The 22,753-nt window shown below is 39.9% G+C and overlaps 1 protein-coding gene across 7 annotated transcripts in view; it reads left to right on the forward strand.

The window, feature by feature from the left end:
• Positions 1-22,753, forward strand: part of fgd4a (FYVE, RhoGEF and PH domain containing 4a) — a 60,385-nt gene that overhangs the window by 27,490 nt on the left and 10,142 nt on the right. For 5 of the 7 annotated variants that reach the window (XM_058387639.1, XM_058387641.1, XM_058387640.1 and 2 more), the window contains exons 2-10: positions 1,183-1,269; positions 9,723-9,860; positions 11,336-11,510; positions 15,706-16,072; positions 19,534-19,620; positions 20,228-20,373; positions 20,802-20,958; positions 21,084-21,222; positions 22,515-22,573. In XM_058387639.1, the coding sequence (XP_058243622.1) occupies positions 1,183-1,269; positions 9,723-9,860; positions 11,336-11,510; positions 15,706-16,072; positions 19,534-19,620; positions 20,228-20,373; positions 20,802-20,958; positions 21,084-21,222; positions 22,515-22,573 (1,355 nt within the window). Of the gene's footprint in view, positions 1-1,182; positions 1,270-9,722; positions 9,861-11,335; positions 11,511-13,113; positions 13,267-15,705; positions 16,073-19,533; positions 19,621-20,227; positions 20,374-20,801; positions 20,959-21,083; positions 21,223-22,514; positions 22,574-22,753 lie in introns of those variants that run through there. The other 2 variants (XM_058387645.1, XM_058387644.1) reach the window with 2 other exon arrangements.

Consider the following 22,753-nt stretch of genomic DNA (forward strand, 5'->3'; position numbering starts at 1 on the left):
AGAGCTGCAGTTTTGGAGATGCTCTGATCCAGTCGTCTAGCCATCACAATTTGGCCCTTGTCAAACTCGCTCAAATCCTTATGCTTGCCCATTTTTCCTGCTTCTAACACATCAACTTTGAGGACAAAATGTTCACTTGCAGCCTGGACCCAGTGAGTTTCCCCTCAACCACATTTGGGCACTCTGCAGATGGTTTTGAACAAATATATCCATTCCATAGCTTCCTATCTTTCATTGTAGACTCTTCTCTTGCCAGCAACTTGACATTTCACACTCCCAAACATAGCTTCCGTTACAAAGGTCCAGTCTATATATGACTATCCATCACATGGCAAACCACTGCACTGGATTCCCATGCAGATGGTGAACCAACAGTTTGGAACCATGTTGCCATTTTGGCCTGAGCTCCGCTTGGTTCTTACTTACAGTCACTATCCCCCAGGGCTGACTCCAGGGGTGGGTTCCTGTGCTTCTGGCTTCATGTTCAGTATAGGAACCTGCACAATATGCCCAGCAGAATGCCACACGGTCACAGGAAAATGTGACTCAGATAATACTCAGTGAAAATAAACGAAATTGATTAAGCCTTCACTTTTAGACCACGTTTTATACGTAATTGGTAATATGATATATTATTAAAGGATGCAGTGATTAATTAAAGTAATGCAAGAACAGCATTTATGTATTCAAAACCCGTTTGTATATCCAGCAAGTCAAGACGATTTTAAAGACAATTTTATCGATTCAGGTGTTCTGTTGTTCTGACAGCCTAATGGAAATCCATTATTTTTCTTAAAGGATTGAAAAGACTGCAGGTGGTTACAGTGTAAAACAATTCACTGTAGGATGTAGAAAAAAAGTCATGCACCGAGATGAAAATGGACTTTGAATCATGTCTTGATATTCAGACTCAAAATCAAATCAAAGGAGACCATATTCCCTGACATATTCCTGACCATATTCCTTGACTGTACCACTGCCTTATAAGCCACAAAAGTGCTAAAAGCTCCTCAACACGCGTGTGTGTGTGTAGCATGTTTCTTGATTGTCAAAATTTTAACTGACTGCACCATGAAGCAATAGCCAAATTGTGACATACTGAAGAGCCGTGTTTTCTTTAAGGTTCTAAGATTTACAAACTAAAATTCTCAAGCAGTAAATCAGATTTCGTTTCTGTTACAGAGAAAGCGGGCAATGCGAGCTGCTTCCCTTCCAAATCCCCTGATGAAGAGGAGGCTTGTGTAGGGGTGAAGATCGCAGAGACACAAGGTAAACAGCTAACATTTCTGTCTCTCTCATCTTTCTCCTGTCCTGTAAAAAAAAACTCTCCATGAAGTTTTTATAACCAAGCAGTTTCAAAATGTTACTTGTGAAAATGTGAAAATACTTGATCTGTGAACAAACCATCCAAATGCTTTCCAGTCTGCCAGCCTTTACACATTTTATCAAAGTAAACTGCTATGAATTCATTCCAAAAGAGTCTTTTTTTTTTCTGCTAATAAAAAGATGACCATTCAGGCCACTGGTGGCTCAGTTGGAGGTTTCTTGCCTACCATGCGGAAGGCCCGGGTTCGATTCCCAGCTAATGCCCAAACCCCAGCCACTGGATGCAGTGCTGGTGGTTTGAATTCATTGATACACCCCATCTCACATTACTAGTGTTTGGCTCATGATTTTATCTGGATTTTCTTGTCTGTAAAAAGCCCCAGCCTTGCTTTTGGAGAGAAATGGAGAGATTTTCAGGAGTTCACTAATCTATCTACAACCTACACCAATCAGGTGTAACATCTCTCATCATGGCACCTGTTAGTGGGTGGGATATATTAGGAATCAAGTGAACATTTTGTCCTCAAAGCTGATGTGTTAGAAGCAGGAAAAATGGGCAGGCGTAAGGATTTGAGGCTGTGGTCATCTTACAGCAGGATAATGCGCTGTGCCACAAAGCAAAAATGGTTCAGGAATGGTTTGATGAGCACGACAACGAGATTGAGGTGTTGATTTGGCCTTCAAATTCCCCAGATCTCAATCCAGTCGAGCATCTGTGGGATGTTCTGGACAAACAAGTCCGATCCATAGAGTCCCCACCTCGTAGAATACAGGACTTAAAGGGTCTGCTGCTAAAATCTTGGTACCAGACACAACAGCACACATTCAGGGATCTAGTGGAGTCCATGCCTCAATGAGCCAGGGATATTTTGGCAGCAAAAGGGGGACCAACACAATATTAGGCAGGTGGTCATAATGTTATGCCTGATCAGTGTATATGTACATGAAAATACCACAAATCATTTTAAAGTTGCCACAGAAAAGAGTTGGCTAAGAAAATGTCTTCAGTGGACTAATTGATGTGTCTGTGCATAAAGTTGATTTGATATGAAAATAGAGCTGGTGGGAAAGCATCAGTGTCTGTTCTGTTACCAAACAGTATTCCCAAACTACATTCCTACTGCATTCCCAAAGCTGGCTGAAAGAAGAGTCTGTTTGTCTGCATTATATATGGGGTTGGTACCAAGCAAACAAAGTCGCAGCTGTGATTTTTGGTTTTTTTTTTCTTTGTCAGACAGCAGAGAACTAAGTGATGATCAAATAATAGTTTGACACCAAATGCATCATGCTGGCTTCAATGAGGGTGAAACCCCTGATTTCCATCTTTCCATTTTCTGTACCGAGCCTGGAATCTTTTCCAAGGCAGGAGACACTCTAGATGGGATGCCAACCAATCGCAGGGCACAATTGTCTACTTTAGAGATTCCAATCAGCCTACAAATCATGTCTTCCAACTGGGGGAGGAAACCAGAGTACCCAGAGGAAACCCCAAAGTTCATTGAGGCAGCATTCGAACAACTAACGTAGGCCGTCTGATATAAAGCATGTAGGAAAACAAAGAGATGACGAAGGGAATACACTGAGTGCTCACATGACACTGCACAATGACTTGGGTCGTTGTGGTTTATATGACTAATTTGTTAAAAAATTCACGAAAAGTCCTAGCTAAATTTGTTCTAAAATACTGCAGGCAATGCTACTTATACATTCATGTCTACAGTTGATCTATGCAGTGTAATATTCATCAACCATTGAAAATAAAATGTATATGATTAGACTGACAACGCCTCCATTATGATAAAGAATAAAACACAAGGTCAATAAATAAATAAGAACTAAACTAAAAGCAAAATTACTTCTGTTTTCCATGTTTTTTTTTTCCAGTAATTCTATAATTTAACTAATAATTAATTATTTTATTTCAGTTTCATTTCCCTCATGTCCTGTCTTATAGAGAACTAAACTCTGTGTGTGTGTGTCATGACACTTGACTTGTGTGTGAGATCACTTCCCTCTTCTTAGTCATACTGAAAATGCAACTGCGGAATGGACTTCATGCAGTAACACATGCATCTATCATTTTTATTATGGATTTTTGTTCTTTTTGTGGCATTTTACACAACCTGTAATATTCAACACCAAAGGCAGAGTGGGAAATAGTTCAGATGTTTCAGACGCTCCTCGTCAGGAGTCACTAAGAAGAAGATCATCATGAAGGAAATGAGTGAATAAAAGTGCAAGTACAAGTGTAAGCGCTCAGTGGTAATTATAGAGCTCAGGTTTCCTGCGTAGAAGGTGTTATCAACCTCACTGACATACCATTAATGGAAGTCTGAATTAGACACTTGTATATTGTCACGAGTCATTGTTGTGGATACTGTTGATATGGCAAGTTTGTGGTAGAAGACTAATAATTTTAACTACATTTACCTTTTATATATACGTAACATTATGACCACCTGCCTAATATTGTGTTGGTCCCACTTTTGTTGCCAAAACAGCCCTGACCCATCCTGCACTGTGTATTCTGACACCTTTCTATCAGAACCAGCATTAACTTCTTCAGCAGTTTGAGCAACAGTAGCGCGTCTGTTGGATCGGATCACACGGGCCAGCCTTCGCTCCCCACGTGCATCAATGAGCCTTGGCCAACCATGACCATGTCGCTAGGTCACCACTGTTCTTCCTTGGACCACTTTTGATAGATACTGACCACTGCAGACCGGGAACACCCCACAAGAGCTGCAGTTTTGGAGATGCCCTGATCCAGTCCTCTAGCCATCACAATTTGGCCCTTGTCAAACTCACTCAAATCCTTACGCTTGTCCATTTTTCCTGCTTCTAACACATCAACTTTGAGGACAAAATGTCCACTAACATATCCCACCCAGTAACAGGTGCCATGATGAGGAGATCATCAGTGTTATTCACTTCACCTGTCAGTGCTCATAATGTTATGGCTGATCGGTGGATAGATAGATAGATAGATAGATAGATAGATAGATAGATAGATAGATAGATAGATAGATAGATAGATAGATAGATAGATAGATAGATAGATAGATAGATAGATAGATAGATAGATAGATAGATAGATAGATAGATAGATAATATACTCTCCCTGAGTACTTTAATAGAATTACATTGTGTAGATAGAGGCCAACAGCTTAAGGTAATCTTCTACATCTATCAGAATCAATCAATCAATTTTAGTCATTTTAACCATGGCACGGTTGCTGCTACAGTCTCTAGAGTTTATTCAGAATGGGCTAAAAAAGAAAAAGCATTCAGTTCTGCAGATGGAAACGCCTTGGTGATGAGAGAGGTCAGCGGAGAATGGCCTGAATTGTTTAAGATGACCGAAAGGCTACAGTAACTCAGATAAACACCTGGTATTACTGTTGTGAGCTAAAAAGCATTTCAGAATGCACTTCAAAACACGTTGTACCTTGAGGCTGATGAGCCACAACAGCGGATTGACCATGTTTATTAACCTTATCAAATCTGACTGAATTCAGAAAATAGCAAACAACCCGACCGTGCCTTAATATTTCACAACGAATCATGTGTTTTCTGAGTGACACGCAAATTTTCTTTCAGTTCTAAACTGAAATATGATGAGCTCTAGATACAGATTTGCCCATGTCATAATTCCTGATATTAAGTAGTCAAAATTGTGTGCGTTTGCCTCCTGAAACCAGTGACAGTCATAAACATGTTGACCTTGTCACAACTGTGCGGTATAATCAGAGATTGAAACTGACCTGCTGTATAAATAAACTGCTGTCAGTGGATGACACTGACTTTCTGAGGACCCACACCAGTACTGATTGGAAGTCACAAACCTCACAGAAGGAGGAGCTGTTTTTCTCCGTGTCCTTTTTTTTGCCCTTTTACTTCAGTTGTTGTTTGGTTGTACACAGGGACAGGAAGGCTTGTGTGATTCTGCTGTTTTCCAAAGCTCTATTTTTGGATCATACCATTGTGAAGGTGAGTTTAATCCAACCTCTGTGCTTGATTGCCTTTTACCTTAGTCTGGACTTCCAGTAGCAAATTAAAAAGACTTACTGTAAACTGTACACAAACCTACACTGTTGCTTTAATATGAATTGCAGGGTTGAGAATATTGTTCTGTAATTACAATAAACCTCTGATTATATCTATATGTAGATATATATTTTTTTAAATATTGCACATACTTCTTTCTATGAATGTATGCATCCAGTGCATGTGAGAACTGTCAGGAAATGGTAGTTTCAGTGCATGATCTGCTTGGAAGCCAAATTTGTTCCCATTGTTTCTTCCCCCTTTCTACTTTGTTGGTTTTGTCTAGCCCAAATGATCTTGAAACCCTGCAACATGTTTAGATATCCGGCTGTTCCTCGGTGCTCAGTAGCCACTACAGTTCCTAGTTGAATCTCTCCTTAAAAGTCTTTCTTTTCTTACTTGCAAACCACATTGACTTCATTGTTGACAGTTCTGCATTCTGTACGGTCTTGTGGTCATTTCCTTTTTCACAAAAGAGGTGTTGTGATCTGAACACATGTTAGCATGTTAATTTTGTTCTACTTGTACCATGCACCACAGCTATCAAGAGCAAACGTTTCCTCGTAGCTGATTCTAAAAACAACACCCACCATTATACCTCTTATTTATAGTGAATTGCCTTTTACCTGCTAATGTTTAACAGGTGAAGGCATGTGTTTATTTATTTTCTGATTAATGAGGGTTATTATTAAATCCAGGACATGCTGATGTCAAATAATCATTTTTTTTTCCTGGTTCTAATCAGACACTAAGGCAATCCTCAACCAAGTTTTCACAATTTGTATTAAAAGATATTCAAGGTTTTCGAAGGCGGTCTGGTTCCTCCCTCAGTCCAGAAGTAGCATGACACCACTTCAGCCAATCAGGTGAAGAGGTCCAATGAGAGAAGTACACCTCACAACAGGACAGTAGCAATAGGGAATAGCAACAGCACACACAGATTGAAACTAAGCTACGTCTGTTTTCTCTCTTTTTCCCTTTCCACCGTTCCTCCGAGCGTTTTTCGCCTGCACATTCCCAGACCGAGGAAAAACAGGAGTGGGTTGCTATGGCAACACACTCGGAAGCAAGGCCATGCTTTGGCGTTTACCCTCGTAGACACGCACGCACTCATCAGTCTCTCATCAGTCTCTGCAAGCGTTACACGTCACACTATCTGACAGTGTGATGAATGAGGAAGTATGCTCGAGGAAACACTTGGGGTTATGAGGATTATTTGTTAGAAAAGTCCAGGAACGCTTGTGGCCTTCAGTGAAGACGTGATAATGAGTGTTGCATTTTTTTTTTTTTTTTTTGTCTTGATGGACAATCACTGAGTCAGTGTTGCTGAATAGAAGGCATTTATAGTATGAGTGAATAGAAGGCATTTAGGGTATTTGTATGTGGCTATGCATCACTTGCAAATGATAAGAGGAAGTGTTTTCTGAAAGTAGCATACAGCTACTCGGCACTCGATTTTAGCGCACAATTAGAATTAGTCATAGCGTCCTCTGTACTGACCGGCAATTTGTCACTTGACACGAAAAGTAAGTGATAACAAAGTTGAATAGCTGTTACATCAAGTCTAGACATATAGACATAAATGGTCAAAAGTATGCTGTTCATTTTATTAAAGGATGTGGTGGTGTCCGATTGCTATATATAAACTTCGCACCAGGGTCACGTCGCACCAACTGTTGATTTTTTTTTTTTTTTTTTTTTTTCCTTCCTGTAACACTCTTTCATTACTTTTGCTATGTTTCGTAGTTCGTCTAATAAACAACATCCAGCTTGAAGCTGAAGGAATCAATCAGACGTTAAACTGTCATTCATTCACCTCTATCCCAATCTCCTCATGTGTCCAAAGCAGACTCAGCTCCATCTTTCATCCCATGACAGTATGATCCGCAATGGACAGAGAACAAACAGTTACTGTGGACATGCTTCATTTCTAGACATCTCTACGGCTTACAGTTGGCTTTACTGCAGCATGTATTGATTTTCCTATAGCACATGCTTGCACAGGGTTCCAACACAGCCGACTATCAAACCCTGAGCTTAGCTTCAGTGCTTAATCACATTTTATTTTTCCATTAAGGCCCGTTTGTGCATGAAGCGTGGGACATCTGTGCTTTTTTTTGGGTGGGGGGTGGAGGTATGGGGGGGGGGTGGAGAAAAACAGCAATAAAAATAGCTTTGTGACTTTCTGCTATTTTCCACTAACTGTTCTGAGATTAGAAAGATACACGCTATTTACATTCTTTCCCAAACCAGTCCCTAAAGTAGGTCCATATTTTTGATCTCTCCTAGTTTTCTGTACTGTAACACACCACATTGTTGACTGTTAACTGGAGACTGGCTGGAAAAAAATTGTGTGAGACATTTTACAGATTTGAACTTTTACAACTAACAACAATTATAGGGTTTCTTTAACCTTGAATCTGCTGGTTAGCTTAGAGATTTTTTATTATTATTATTATTATTATTATTATTATTATTTGTGCATTTTTGTTGTTGTTTTTATTTTAAGGATTTATTTTTATTTATTTTCTTCTATTTCAACAGAAATTTAAGGAAGTAGCGACACCTTCACATAGGTCCCCCATGAGCATAGATTTATCAAATGACTCACTTAAGTTTTCACAAAGGAACCTAGTAAGTAACATCATACTTGCTTTGACTAAGTCAGTTTCAGGGTCATTTTTTCAGAGCATCTTGTCAGATTTGAGAAGTCTATCCAGTGTTGTGCTTGACAGCATTTCATGTTTGAGTCACAACCATTTTCAAGGCCACTTTTCAGATAATCATGACACATATATGAAGCATACAGTATAAATACTTCGTTTTAATGCTACGCGTATGACATCGTACAGTCCGATCACATGATAATGAAATTCGTATGAATTTGCCTGGATGGATGGATTTTGATTACATTGCATATAAATACATTTGTAAGAAAGTGCTAACTGCATCCCTAACCTCAACTGTAGCCTTTGTAGGTGTGTCTTGAGGTGTATGTACATGTGCTAGATGAGCGTATGGACACTGGAATCATTCTTACACCTTTCTTACAGAATTAAGCAGTCATCAGTTGGCATGTAATTTCTGAAGAATGTGCAGTTTGGGTTTGTGTAGCGTGATTTAGGATTTAGATGAAAGGAAGTCCTGGTTTAGAATAACGCACATTTCTTGAGGTGTAGTGTTTCGTAAGCTATTACACACCTGGTAATAATTTGCATGGAAAAATTCCCCTAAAGAACCCCTTTCCAGAGTATAAATAAATAATACACAGCCTGGACTTTACCCAAGAATCATCAGAAGAATTTAGCAGGGCTGAAAAGAAGATTGTATACAAGGAAGAGCAACCATAGCTAACTGTAGGATAGGATGCTGGACCATTCTCAAGGACCATTGTTGGAGCATTTCCACTATCAGGATATTTTTGGATTTGTCTGGGAATGGGTTTAAATGGATTTTTGAAAGATGACCTCACACATGCATCCATATCAAAATAGACCCGATAATTTGACATGACAAAATAAAAGATCTTGAACCATTTTGTTTATAGTTGTGTTTATTCTTTCTAGGACCAGTGATGACAATAACTTTTATTACTCAATGAAATTATCATAAATGAATTGATTTAATGAAACATTTTCGTTTAATTCTTCGTTATTTTTACCACAGGAGCTGTTCCATTCTCAAATCTGATCGATCCAAATGAGTTTTTGTGTAAGAGCGGCTCTGACAGCTACAGGATTACATTTTAATGCTCTTCTTGTTTCTATGGTAACAATTTTGTTTACAGGGATTTGTTTGGGAATCCTGACAAACAGATTCAAAGCACATCCTCATTTATACTGTATAACATTTTATAACCTGTTAGAACTTTTCAGGCATGGCAAAGCCTTCCAGATAAAGGACACAGGGGTTTTTGCTGCATTTAATTATTTTCTTTGTTTTATGTGTTTTGTTTAGTTTGAGGGGAAACGGAGGAAAAGTACAACGTCTCAATTTTTAATTAATAAAAAATTTCAACCGCTTTATTGCTGTTACAAACAAGCAAGACATGTTGGTGTAGGAAAATGGTCACAACACCCAGTTAATTATATTTCTATGTCAACATGCCTGGTCATGATTTATTTCTTATGAAACGTCCCTCAAAGTATTAGTAATTGCACTGGTTCTATTTTTTTTCTCACTATTATGTGATTCATGTGAACCGTTTTCGAAGGATATGAATAAATCTGATAACTACTTCTCACCACCAGTATGATTGCTCTCCCACTGAGTTTGCTTCATGAGCCTGCAGACAATAAAAAATAATTTTTTTTCCTCTACTCACCAACCCTGTTCATTGTCTCTCTCAGATCTTGGCAGTAGGCCTGCAGAGCGAGCCAGTCGACACGAGAAGCCGCGTCAGGGAAGCAGAGCAAGCGACAGAAGCTCCACAGGAATTAATGGAAAAGGCTCACGACGCCAGCTCCCGAAGCATATCAAACCACAAGGTAGAAACGCACGCACACGTGTACAGATGTTTTCATTCAGACCAGCACTATATGCTAGAGTACACTATATGCAGTATTCTTTTAGTTCATGTGTAGACAGCTTAGAGCTATCTAAGCTATCTGAGCCATGATATCATAAATCAAATGATTGTAATGAAATCAGGACTGGACAAGGCACAAATCCTGTACCAATAAATATCAATAAAATGAAAAAGTAAGTATTTTATTTATATATTTCATACCATGCATTTTTTTTTTTTTTTGTATCATTCACTATTTTAATTTGATTATTGCTTATTCATCCCCGAACAATGAGTACTGCAGTTGATTAACTTTATTTTTTTCCACTTGAAGGGAAAAATCATTACATTTTCAGTGATGCACAATCCACACAGCTGGCCACAAAAAAGCAACATCCTGAAATGAGACTAGGATTTAAACTAGAAGCCCTGCATGGATGGACCATCAGAAACACACAGCCTTTTCCTTTAATGTGTATGTGTGGGGTATTAGGGTACATGGTTCAATCACAGCATACTGGTTTGAGTTGACTGTCTATATATAGTGACCTGTTATGGAGAGTTTGATTGGCTGTGTAGAACCAGGCTTATATATAGTGACCTGTTATTGAGAGCTTAATGAGAGACAGTGCTGTTTAAATTAGAAGCTCATATGACCAGATGATTTATGTGGGTTATCCAGCCACACAGAACATTTTAGGCAATTATTTGCAACCAAACGTCATGGTGTTTGATTTTGTTTAGCGGCTTGAAAAATCATGCTAATACACAGGAGCCTAAATGAGGCTCAGAGTTTTTATTTTATTCATCATTACTTTTTGTCTGAATCAAATTATTTACTGTGGGATTTTTGATGCAAAATTTAAAAACAGAGAACACTGGTGGTGTAGCGATGATGTGGTGTGTGTGTGCGAGTGTGTGTGTCATTGCTTCAACTGTTGTGTGATCAGAGAGGTTTCTCAGGCTTTGCTGTTCATGGCTATAGTAGAAGCGGAGTACATTGATGTATTCTGAGAACACTGAGTGTAGACTGGTTTGCTAACTGAGGCTCATTACTAGGCGCTAATTAAGACCTTATTACTAGACACTTAGTGCCGTTGTTAAGCTGGCCAGTTAGCCATGTCATTGTGCTGTGATTACTGAAATGCTTTGAAGCTTGTCCCGAGCAGGGTGAGACCGTGTCCTTGAACTGAAGAGGTCTATGTGGTGTTTAGTAGAGAGTGAACTGAAGTTTTTACTTACTCACAGATAAGATAGGATGTGGTCACCTTGTTTTTATAGTTCATAGACCAGTGAACAAGTTTAAGATGAGCTTATAATGCACAAAATGTATGCAGATAAGAGCTTCAGGTGACTGCAGCTCTGTTTCTCCCGGTCAAGGCTGCTAAGGATAATAAGTTTTAGTGGTTCAAATGAATTATACGATCTGTGTATTTCTCTGGTCCTGCAATATAGTGCCTCCTAAACCAGCACACCTCCATACTCCGGTGACCGAGCTGTGTAAGCCGCTGGGCAGAAGCTCACCCTTTAACTCCAAGATGGAGGAGGGCGGAGGAGGAGGAGGAGGAGGAGGAGGAGGAGGAGGAAAAGGCAGAGTGTCTGACCTCATCAGCCGCTTTGAGGAAAACAGGTACACATGCGAGGGGCAGACACCAGGACACCTACAGGCTTTTCTGCTTGCTTTCTTCCTGGTCTTCTCCTGCTGCTTCTAGAATGCTGTTAGATGAGCAGTTTGATTAAGCGCTTCATGTTAACACTGAGCACTTTGTATTACTTCGCAGTTGCATTTTCATGTCCTCCAGCATTGTCATTCTCAAGGGGCCTTATCTAGTGAGTCTGTGATTTTGTATTTTGTATATACTCGCTGGCCACTTTATTAGGAACAGGTATGCACCTGCTCCTTCATCCAGTCAGACAGTCATGTGGCAGCAGAATGTTATCGGCTGACTGGATAATTGCATGAATGTTCCTAATAATGTGGCCAGTGCGTTGAAGGTTTTTTTTTTTTTTTTTTTTTTTTTTTTTTTTTTTTTTTAATATATAATTATTACTTGAATTATATTGGCTGTGTTAAAACCTCACTAACCTAATCTCTAACAAGTGGGTCTATAAATAATGGATGTAATGTGTTATGTCGGTGGAGGAATCAAAAGGCTCTGTGGTGCTGACTGTTATAATACACATTTAAATCATCTCTCTAAGATTTGAATAGAGGTAAATCTGTGTTATGGGGTCTGTGGAATTTATTTGTAGGCATTTGTTGCCGCAAGAAATAAAGTCACAAGACAAAGCTATCTGGGGGAAAAACAATGGAAATACAATCTCTTCATTTTTTAGATGATTATAAATTTGTTCATCCCCTTTCTCTGGCTCAAAAGTTGTCTGTGCTAACATTTCAGCCATACGGATTTGATGATATTTATGCGAACACTGTATGCTGTCAGAATTCTGACGACTTACACTGATCAAGCATAACATTATGACCACCTGCCTAATATTGGGTTGGTCCCGCTTTTGCTCCCAAAACAGCCCTGACCCATCGAGGCATGGACTCCACTGGATCCCTGTGGTATCTGGCACCAAGGTGCTAGCAGCTGATCCCTCAAGTCCTGCAATTTACAGGACTTAAAGGATAATTGCAGGACTTAAAGTTTATTTTTGATAAATCCTGACCATTGCAAACTGGGAACACCCCACAAGAGCTGCAGTTTTGGAGATGCACTGATCCAGTCGTCTAGCCATCACAATTTGGGCCTTCGTCAAACTCGCTCAAATCCTTACGCTTGCCCATTTTTCCTGCTTCTAACACATCAACTTTGAGGACAAAATGTTCACTTGCTGCCTAATATATCCCAGATAATCAGAGTTATTCACCTCACCTGTCACTGTTCATAATGTTATGCCTGATCAGTGTATAAGCTAATGACTTTCATCCAGGCTGAAGGTTTGTAATTCCAGGGCTGGAGTCCTTGCTTGTATCATTTTGTTCACCAGCTTTTTCAGTGGGATAGAAATGAGTATTAATTCACTGTTATCAGAGGCAGAGCGTGTCACATGTCCACCCAGATTATCACTCCCTGTTAGGTCTTGTTTCTGTTTTCGTTCTTCAAGCACAACCGTTTATTTTAAAAAGTGACGAGCACCACTACCCACAATTCATCACCACCTGAATGTCACCATTTAGGAAAAGCCACCCACTGTCGTAACACGTCTTTAATTGTGTAACGAACAATGAGGTAGAAAGTGAAAAATGTTTCAAGGTTGTACAGGAAGACTTCATCAAAAAGTAGAAGTTGGGTGACTTCCAGCTGCTTGAGGATTTTGGATAACGAGAGAATTGCTCTAAATTACTACTAATAGTTTTATATTATGAAGCCTAAACACGGGTAAGAATATATTTTTACTATTCTGTTTTATGTATCCGGGAGCTCTCAGACATCGTTTAGCAACACTAGACTGCACCCTACTGGTGAAATCCAGCAAATAAATTATAATCAAGTGTGCTTTACACCTCATTTCATTTCTTTTTTACTTTTCTTCAGATATGATGCTCTAGTCTGTAGAACGTACACATGATTTAAGTGCTGCTTTTACATTTACAGAGGCAGACAGACTCATGGGTAACATGTAAAATGTATCAGGCTGGTACAGAATGCTACATGTGTGTGAGATTCTTGTGACTGTGAAATTATATTAAGTCTTAAGAGAGCATTGGAAACACAAGTGGATATCTGTGTACTAGGAGACGTCTAATAATGAGGTTTAAATCAGGAGTTCGGGGTCTGCAGAGCGTAGAAAAGGGGTCCAGGATTTGTTTTTCAACCATTATTAAAGTTATGTTTTATAGTGAGCGTAAGACACATAGGTTTCTCAACATGTTGTGCCATTAGTCTTTGTTACAAGTGTGTAGGAAGCTGTTATTATACACATTTATCTCATGATGGTTATATTAAAATAGCGTTTCGATTCTGTTCAGGTGGAGTTTGTGAAATTTCTTTTCCAGTTAAAGGTCACTGATTTTGTTTCAAATGTTTCAAAAAACCCTGATTTATAGAAGTAAAGCTCTTTCTTTTTATCTAATGTCAAAATGAAAATGAATTCAGTTTAAAGCCTTCGGGTCTATTTCACTACAGCACTTTTCTCAGAACTGGGCACTGGCTGAAGTAGCAGTCTCCTATGGAATTATCTGCCACCCACAACAAGCCATAGATGCTGATATCTACTCTATAAATACGCGCACATACACACACGTACATCCTGTTTGTGTTTCAGGTCTAATGACGTCGTGTTTTTTTGTTTTTTTTTTTCTTCTCCCACGTTTTGTGTAGGAGTCGAGCTCTTTATTGTGTCATAAGACTCAAGTTCCTGTGGAGGGTTTTGAGACCGACAATGAAAATGTGCTGTAATGGTGTTAGCACTAGCTGATAGTGGCTAAGACGCTTGTGGGGCCTGAATTGAGAGTGCCATTAAAAGCAGGTTGCATTTCAACGAATTGAACTCATTCTAGATCATAAAAAGAACATAGCTTAATAATAATGGATTTTCTGTGCATTCGCTTCGTTCAACAGTTATTAAACTGGATGATATTTGTAGAGGAAAGATTATATTATTCCATGCTACACTTCAGTGCTGTTGAATTCTTTAATCGTTTCAGACAGATGGTGTCTGGGTCTGAAAACCGTTTCAGCTGCACAGCAAATCAGATATGTTAGCATTTCAGTATAGCAGTAGCAGCTAATAGCGTAATAATAAACAGATTAAAGAATCAACTAAGAAAAACATATTCACTGACGCAGTGAAGCTTTCTGCAAGGAGACGTTTATTTTACGAGTTGTTCCCCCATGGGAGACTCTTCATGACGGTGGACTTCCTGGTTTCGCAGACACATGATAGATGTGTTTTAATAATCCATATTAGGGTGGCACATGATGTTACTAGATTATTCTCTATTACAGTTTGTTCTGTCGTGTGTCCCGAAGTGGTCACTATCATCTCACCTTTTGTACCCAGAATATTTTTTTTTTAATAAATATCTTATTGTAGGAGTCGTACAGTGTCATGGTGTGGTGTACCGTACCAACCTCACCACCCATAGGTCCTGCCATCCACCCTGTACAGGAAAAGGCTGTCTGCAGGTGGGCCGCAGTCTGGGAAGCAGCTGGAAGGCCTGCCGGATGTGTTTGTGTGGGGTGTGTGTTTAAAGTGGACTGCTCTGGCCCTGTGTGTGTGTGTGTGTGTGTGTGTGTGTGTGTGAAGTCTGGAGAAAGCAGAATCAAATTTGGATCATGTCTTCACTGCACCACACTGCTGAAGCCTATGGGTAGAGAGTTTTTCAAAACTTAAGCAAAATGTAGTATCACGCTGTCAAAGAGCTTGTGTGTGTGTGTGTGTGTTTAATCTTGGCACTATGAAGTAGGGCAGCAGGCTATCTCTTGGGACACGGTGCGGCCGTACCTCTGCAACTTATCCTCTCTTTTCCTTTGCCTGTTCCTCCCATCCTCCTCTTCCCTTTTTTTTTGCCTCCCCTGACCTGCATGCTCTCACATCCTCCACTAACACTGAAACCCGCATGCGCAGTTTTACACACACACACACACACACACACACACACACACACACACACACACAATGCACTGCCCTACATGAGGAAGTCTGTGCAGCTAAAGTGGAGTATTTTTAACTCACTCACATTTTCACACATGCTCTATCTCACTAGCTCTTAAGTTCTTATAGCAGTTACTGTTCCTGCGAGCAGAAGCAGCTGTTTACTGATCAGCACAAAGAAATTGATCTACGTACTTTCCGTGTCTGTCTTTTACACACAGACACACAGACAGGAGGGACGGCTCTCCCCAGAAACACACAGCCAAACCTGCTAAGTGCAGTCCGGTACACAGGAGTTGCCAGAAACCTACGGATACTACAGAGCAGACTCAGGACAGCAGCATCAGCCATGAACAAATGCCCTCTACCAATGGAGTGTTAGCTCAGATGGACAGAAACGGCGATGACGGCGGAGCTGCGAGACCAGATGGCGAACCGCTGCTGAATGGAGATATGGTGGAGCAAAGTTTGGACGAGGTCACGGATGCGTCTCAGAGTGTCATCGAGATGCCGGAGAAAGAGGATGAGAGCAAAAGGACAGAGGCAGAGAATGAGGCTAGTACAGATGACGGGAGTATGGAACACAAGGTGAGTGTGTCTTTATAGGGCACTATACATTAGATATGTTTAACATGGACAGATGTATTTGTCATATTTTTAATATATTGTGTGTGTGTTTGTGTGAGAGAGAGAGAGAGAGAGAGAGAGAGAGAGATGGCTTGTTTTGCTTGGTGCATATTTTCAGTGCTGCAGCAAGTGACTTGTATTTGACTCTTTTTGCATACTGGTGCTGTGTGATCTCCCCAGAGTTACCACGCAGGTGCTAACTATAGCCCTTTCATCAGAAAGAGACACTCAGCTCTTCCTCTAAAGAAGCTTATTAATCTTGTATAATATTTCCAAGCAATGCGGTAGAGTTACATATGCGGTATTTGTGATTTATTCATCTCTCTGATACCGTTTTAAATTGCCTGCTCTGCGAATGTTGTGTATAATCCAGTGCCTAAGTTGTAGCAGTAATTTCTAAACGGTTACAGTGGCATGAATAGCTGATATGATCAGAAGTTACTGAGTTAACTGGCTTTCTCAGTCATTCTACATCAGACTCATGTTTTATGCAAGAGCTCTGTTTATGACCCAGTCCTAGTCTCTTATAATGACGAGTGGAGGATGATGACTAACCTACCCAATGCTAGTGATGAACAAATCATGGTTTTTCTGTATTTGTTTTGATGCCAGCTAGTTTGCTAACCGTGTGCTACCTTTTTCTTCTTCTTTTTTAACTCCAGTTCTATATATGCCATAATAAATGCATAAGTTGTTTGTGCTTCACAGCAAGTCTACAAGATGTATGACTTTGTGAGAGGATATGTGATCTGTGGTAAACAGTTGGAGAGAAAAGGAGGAACTATTCAGTCTGCATATGAGGCTGTGGCTAAATGCTGGCTTGGAGCTAACATAAGGAATCTATCAGTGTGAAAATCTTTGAGATAGCATACGGGCATTCCCCAATTTTGTTTATTTTAATGAGGGTAATGGTGTAGATGTTTCTATGTCTCCTTGCAAAAAAAGGACTATCAAGCTGTAGATTATTTTCATATTTTATGTATGGATGCTTTTACTATACAGCGGAGTACTAGAAATGCATACGAGTTGTCCAGTCTTGGGATTTAGTGTTATGTGAAAGTCACATGAATGTATTTATCACTATCAAGATGCTTGAGAATCTACTGCTTCTAAGTTTCAGGAAGCCTAGTCTTTCTCCCTTTCTCTTCCGCTCTTCACCTACACTAAACTATGGACAAAAGCATGTGGACACCTGACCAGCACTACACAAAGCTGAAAGCACACAATTGTCTGCAATGTCTTCGTACACTTCAGCACTGTAGCATGATTTTCCTTCACTTGAACTCAAAGACCCGAACCTGTTCCTGTATGACGACACGCCTGAGATGCATGGCTTGCCAAGCTTGATGTAGAAAAACTCAAGAGTCCTGACCTCGGCCCTACTGAAGCCAAAGTTCATTCCAAAATCTAGTGAAAAGTGAGGTTCAAGTCCATGCTCATGCTTTTGAAAAGGGCAAATTTACGTGTGAAAGCCAGGGGTCCAAATACTTTTACACCATATTGTGCATTTCTCTTCATCTCTCCGTCACCACTAGCCCCTCCTTTACTGTATATACTTGTTTCCTCTTTGCCACAGTCTCATTTCCTGTCTGGCTCGCTAGGTTTTAATTCCACATTGTGTCCCATATACCTATTAAACTCTCAGTAAAAAAAAAAGGGGGGGTACTAAAATAAACACACTTTTTTTAATCTTATAGTATATAAGAATTTGAAACTTAGTTGTTAACTGAGAACTATTTAGTATGAACATGCTAAAGCTTGCCAGGTAGAGACTAGAGGTGTTAGACAGATTCATGTGGGTGAGCTGTCAAAAATGTGAAGCTTGTGGGTGTGAAGAGGTCTGATATGAAGCTGAAGGCAGCGCTGCATGATGTATTTACAAAGTTCATTCATCCGTACTTAGTAGCTGCCTGCCTCTCGGATATCGTTCTAAATGAATGACCCTGCTCTGTATACGTTTTGAATAACCACAATTTACTTCTAGTTTTTGCCTGAATCCTTTAGACAATGTTGTAGTGTTGGACAAAACAGTCCCATACAGATCTCTAGTTGAGACCAGGTGAAGACCAGACCATGCTGGCAGTGCTGCTATTCCTACTTCTGTGTTTTACCAGTGTTTTCTATTGTGTCCGGGTCCATAGTAGTAGGCTTAATGTTTAATTTCCCCCTGCCACAATTATACTTGGAGCAACTCTGTGCTTTGTCTTTCTACACCAGGAAGTTCTCTCTACAGCCCTCAGCTAGCAACAATGCAACAATGGCACTGAGTGTGTGGTATAGGAACCACTGGAGTAAAGTCACAGGGTATTGTGTGTGTGTGTGTGTGTGTGTGTGTGTGGTGTGCGGGGTGGAAAATGAACTTTGGCTTTGACCTTTGGAGTCCAGTTTCCCATTCAGCTGCAACATCCTTAACATGCAGAATATTCACAGTCGTAAGTCTTGCTCAGTAGACGTGCTAAAGGACGGAATTCAGCTTGCACTGTTCACTGTCATGTTTTCCTGCCCTCAAGCCGTTATAATTATCCAATCATATGACTTGGACTCAAATTGTGTAGCGTAAAGGCATTCCAGGACGAGAGTTGGGAAACAGTAGCTAAGGCCGATTCCGAGATCTCGGGAATGTAATACGAGCTGATTAGCAAATCATGTCCGTCATGGCGGATTCAGATCCGTCACCATGAATCATAGATCTATTATCTAGCCTTCCAGGCAAAGAATAAGCTTCATAGTGATTAGTGCTGTGTTGTGGTTGCTTGGAAACCTGATTAATTCAGCTAAAATTATAGCTATTATAATGTGTTAGCAGCCAAGTTAAAAAATACTCATAAATGAGTAATATGAATTCTTATTCATAGTGATTATCCTTTTCTAAGAATGTGTCTAAGGTTCATGTCAGCAAGTCACTGACTATAGTCTGTAGTGTATCTAACATTGCTTCTTCTTGAGGCGTTTGTAAGACGGAGTTATATGACTTAACATCATTCTGTTCAGCTGCAGCAGTCTATTCATGCTACAGATGATTAGTCATCCATTTGCTCGTACATGCCACCCATGCAAATGAATCTTACTGGTAAAAGCTGGTATGTGTGGTCCAGCAGACTGTAAGATTTAGAAAAAAACCACAGTGTGCTATAATTGCAGTCTACAGAGGTGAAACTGCAGTGAAGTGCCTTTTGTTCGATAAGAGAAGTAGAAGACACACTGGTGACCGCTAGCCTACTGAGCACTGACTGACAGATACAGGCCTAAGGTTTCTTATGAAACCGACACATCCTACTTCTTCTCTCTGTAGAAGTCTTGATGTATTGCCACTGAACCCTTCCATAAGCATTCAGTAGCCTATTTCAGGCCTACACTGCTCCATTAGGACAAAGACCATTCTGTAGGTCAGGGATTTTAATTGAGCTCCTTTGCTGTTTTAGGAGACGAACAAACAGAAGCTGCACAATATCGCCAGTGAGCTTCTGCAGACAGAGAAGGCCTACGTTGCAAGACTAAATTTACTGCAGGTAAGTCTAGCTGCATTTTGTGGGTCAAAATAGTTTGCTTCAATAGAAAATCACTTCTACGGCTCCATTAAAGGCAGCGGGATATTTCTGAAGCGTTTTACATATTTTATTTTTTGTATTTATGCAAAACAAGCTTAAATGGGACTCGTACATTCAATTCACTTCCACTGATTATAGCAAAAAACATTTGGAGAAAACAGCTAAGCTATGTTACTTGGATAATGTACAAATATCACACTATAAAATAAAATGTAATAAAAAACAAACCCTATTCAGAATTTTATACATATTGTTCAAGAATTGATGTCACCCATAAGGAAGGTTCTCTGTTCAGACTCACACTGTACATCCTGTACAGATTATTAAAATGACCTAAACATAAGCTCTTTCCTTTTCCTGTACTGTAAAAACAAGAGACAAAGAAACTATACAAGTTGATCTAACGTCTGATGTGACAAATTTCCGATGATGAACACTTTTTAAAGAATTCATTGTACAGTATCTGCTTGGAATGATATGGAATTTATACGACTTAACATGCAGAAAACTAGCAGAAAGTAACATGTGCTATTTACACACACTGTCCTCTTTGGCCCTGTGTGTGCAGGTGTTTTACTCCAAGCTGACGGAAGAGGCAGGAAAAGGCATGTTTCCTTTGGAGGTGGTGAAGAATATCTTCTCCAATATCTCCTCCATCTGTACTTTCCACAGCCAGTTTCTGCTTCCAGACCTGGAGAAACGCATGGGAGAATGGTGAGAGTGTACACTGGACTCATCTTTCATTGATCAACTTTATGCTTGAACTGGAAATTTTTAGAATTGTGTACACTAAAGTGATCTTTAGGGTACATTCCATCTTTAGTTATGACTGATATCTGAGTAAATAGTGCAGTATCCTTTATCGCAATTTCATGCAAAACAACCAGGCACGCTATCTGTCTGCTGTTCAGTTCCTTCCCAGTGGTTACAGGGGTGTCATCTGCCTGAAACTGTTTCAATTCCTTCATGTTTTGGGATGTTTTGCTTTAGATCTCTTCAGTATATATTTCCCCTGAAGACACAGAGGAACAACTCACCGTCTCACTATAGACACATTCTGATCAGTGTCTGATATAATTCTGTCCCATGCTCTGAACTCTTTGGATTTTACTTTACGAGTGTCCTGTCCCGGGCTTTCTCAGGGAGACGACTCCTCGTATCGGGGACATTCTGCAGAAACTTACACCCTTTCTCAAGATGTATGCAGAATATGTGAGAAACTTCGATAAAGCCATGGATCTGCTGAAACAGTGGACCGACCGCTCGCCGCAGTTTAAGGCCATTATTCAGGACATTCAGGTGAGATTTAAGTGCAGATTTTGTTTTATTGTTCATTTTATTTGATATTGTTTAAAACTAGAAGCTTAGTAAAACCTTGACCTCTCACCAGCTTTCTTTCTGTGTGGTTGCTGTCCCATGTACAGAAGCAGGAAGTGTGTGGGAGTCTGACACTGCAGCATCACATGCTGGAACCTGTACAGAGAGTCCCAAGATACGAGATGTTACTCAAAGACTATCTAAAGAAGCTTCCTCAGGACCACGTGGACCGGCGGGACGCTGAGAGTAAGTCTTGCTCTCAAGACAGTTAGCTCTTGTCAACACAGTCATGTCCAGTAGTAGTGGTTTCAGTAGACTTTGCTAATCATGTGGGTCAGTACGTTCACATTATGTGCTGTTCACTTGAACAGCAAAACATCTGTAATAATAAAACTCAGATCTCCTGAGTGGTGGAACTGAAAAGAACTCACTCTGTCGCTCAGAGATCTCATGTTCAGGTGTCAAGGAAGTAAAACTATCTGTGCTCTCTCTCCCGTGTCGGTCACTGCCCAATCATGCATCTCTGTGAGCCCATGCGTGCAGAAGACTCATGCCTCATTGATGTAGGCCTCGATGCACAATTCTAATATTTTGGAACCGATCCTATTTTTTGTTCTATTTGTTTATATAGTTACGCAGCTTGATCTGTTTCTGATTCCTGTGTTTGCACTAGGCTAAAAACAGCTACATTTTACCAAAAGCATCAGTGTGGATGTAGAAAAGTTGAGTAATACTTTCACTTTGACTGAGCTCTTTGTGGTCTTTCTTAACCCTATTTGTAATTTGTGTTAAATTCTTTAATATTAAGCTTGTGTTGATGCCAGGAGTGGCCAGTGGCATATAATGTGGAAATGTCTAGTCAAATTTATCTAGTATTACCTACTATAAGATTCTAATAATCCAAATATAAAATTATTATACCTATACTATATGCTTTTTTGAATTTTAGAAAGAAGTTTATTTATTTTTTTTGTATTAATTTGATATAAGATTATCTTACTTTATCTTACAATATTAATATATTTTCACTTATTTAGATATCAGATTTTTTCAAGTGAGTATTCTAACCAAATAGTGAATAAAAAAAATCTGCCATGAGCGTTTACCTGTGAGTCAAACGATATCGGAAAGCAGCTATGATTTCAGTTTATAACTTCATTTGACTGTGGCTCATAGAGGGTATAGCCGATGTGTGTCATAATCCTGGGTTTGAACAGGCCTTTCTGGAGTTCGCATGCATGTTCTCCCCATGCTTGTGTGGGTTTCCTCTGGGTTCTCTGGTTTCCTCCCACAGTCCAAAAACATGTACAGTAGGTTGATTTGTTAATTTGAAATTGCCCGTGACTGTGAGTGTGTGTGGTTGTCTGTCTATATGTAGCCCTGTGATGGACAGGAGACCTGTCCAGGGTGTACCCCTGCTTTTCGCCCAATGTGTGCTGGGATAGGATCCCCGTGACCCTGGATGGATGCCTTTGAATGTAAATAGAGTGAAAATTTCACATGGTCTCTGACTTATTAAATCCTTCTTCTCCTTTTAGAATCGTTGGAGATTATTGCCACAGCAGCCACACACTCAAACACTGCAATTCGCAAATCTGTAAGTACTGTTATTTTCTACTTCTCGCTTTTTTCCCCTTCACTTCAGCGTAATCAGATTAGAGCACAGTTAAACTCCATTAACTTCTGCATGCAGCAGCAGAGAATGACCCATTTTTATCACTTTAGTAGAGACCGTGTTAAGATTTGATAGGGACGATCCTGATCGAGTATTACTGTC

The sequence above is a fragment of the Hemibagrus wyckioides genome, linkage group LG04 (assembly GCF_019097595.1).
Source record: "Hemibagrus wyckioides isolate EC202008001 linkage group LG04, SWU_Hwy_1.0, whole genome shotgun sequence".
Taxonomy (NCBI): Eukaryota; Metazoa; Chordata; class Actinopteri; order Siluriformes; family Bagridae; genus Hemibagrus; species Hemibagrus wyckioides.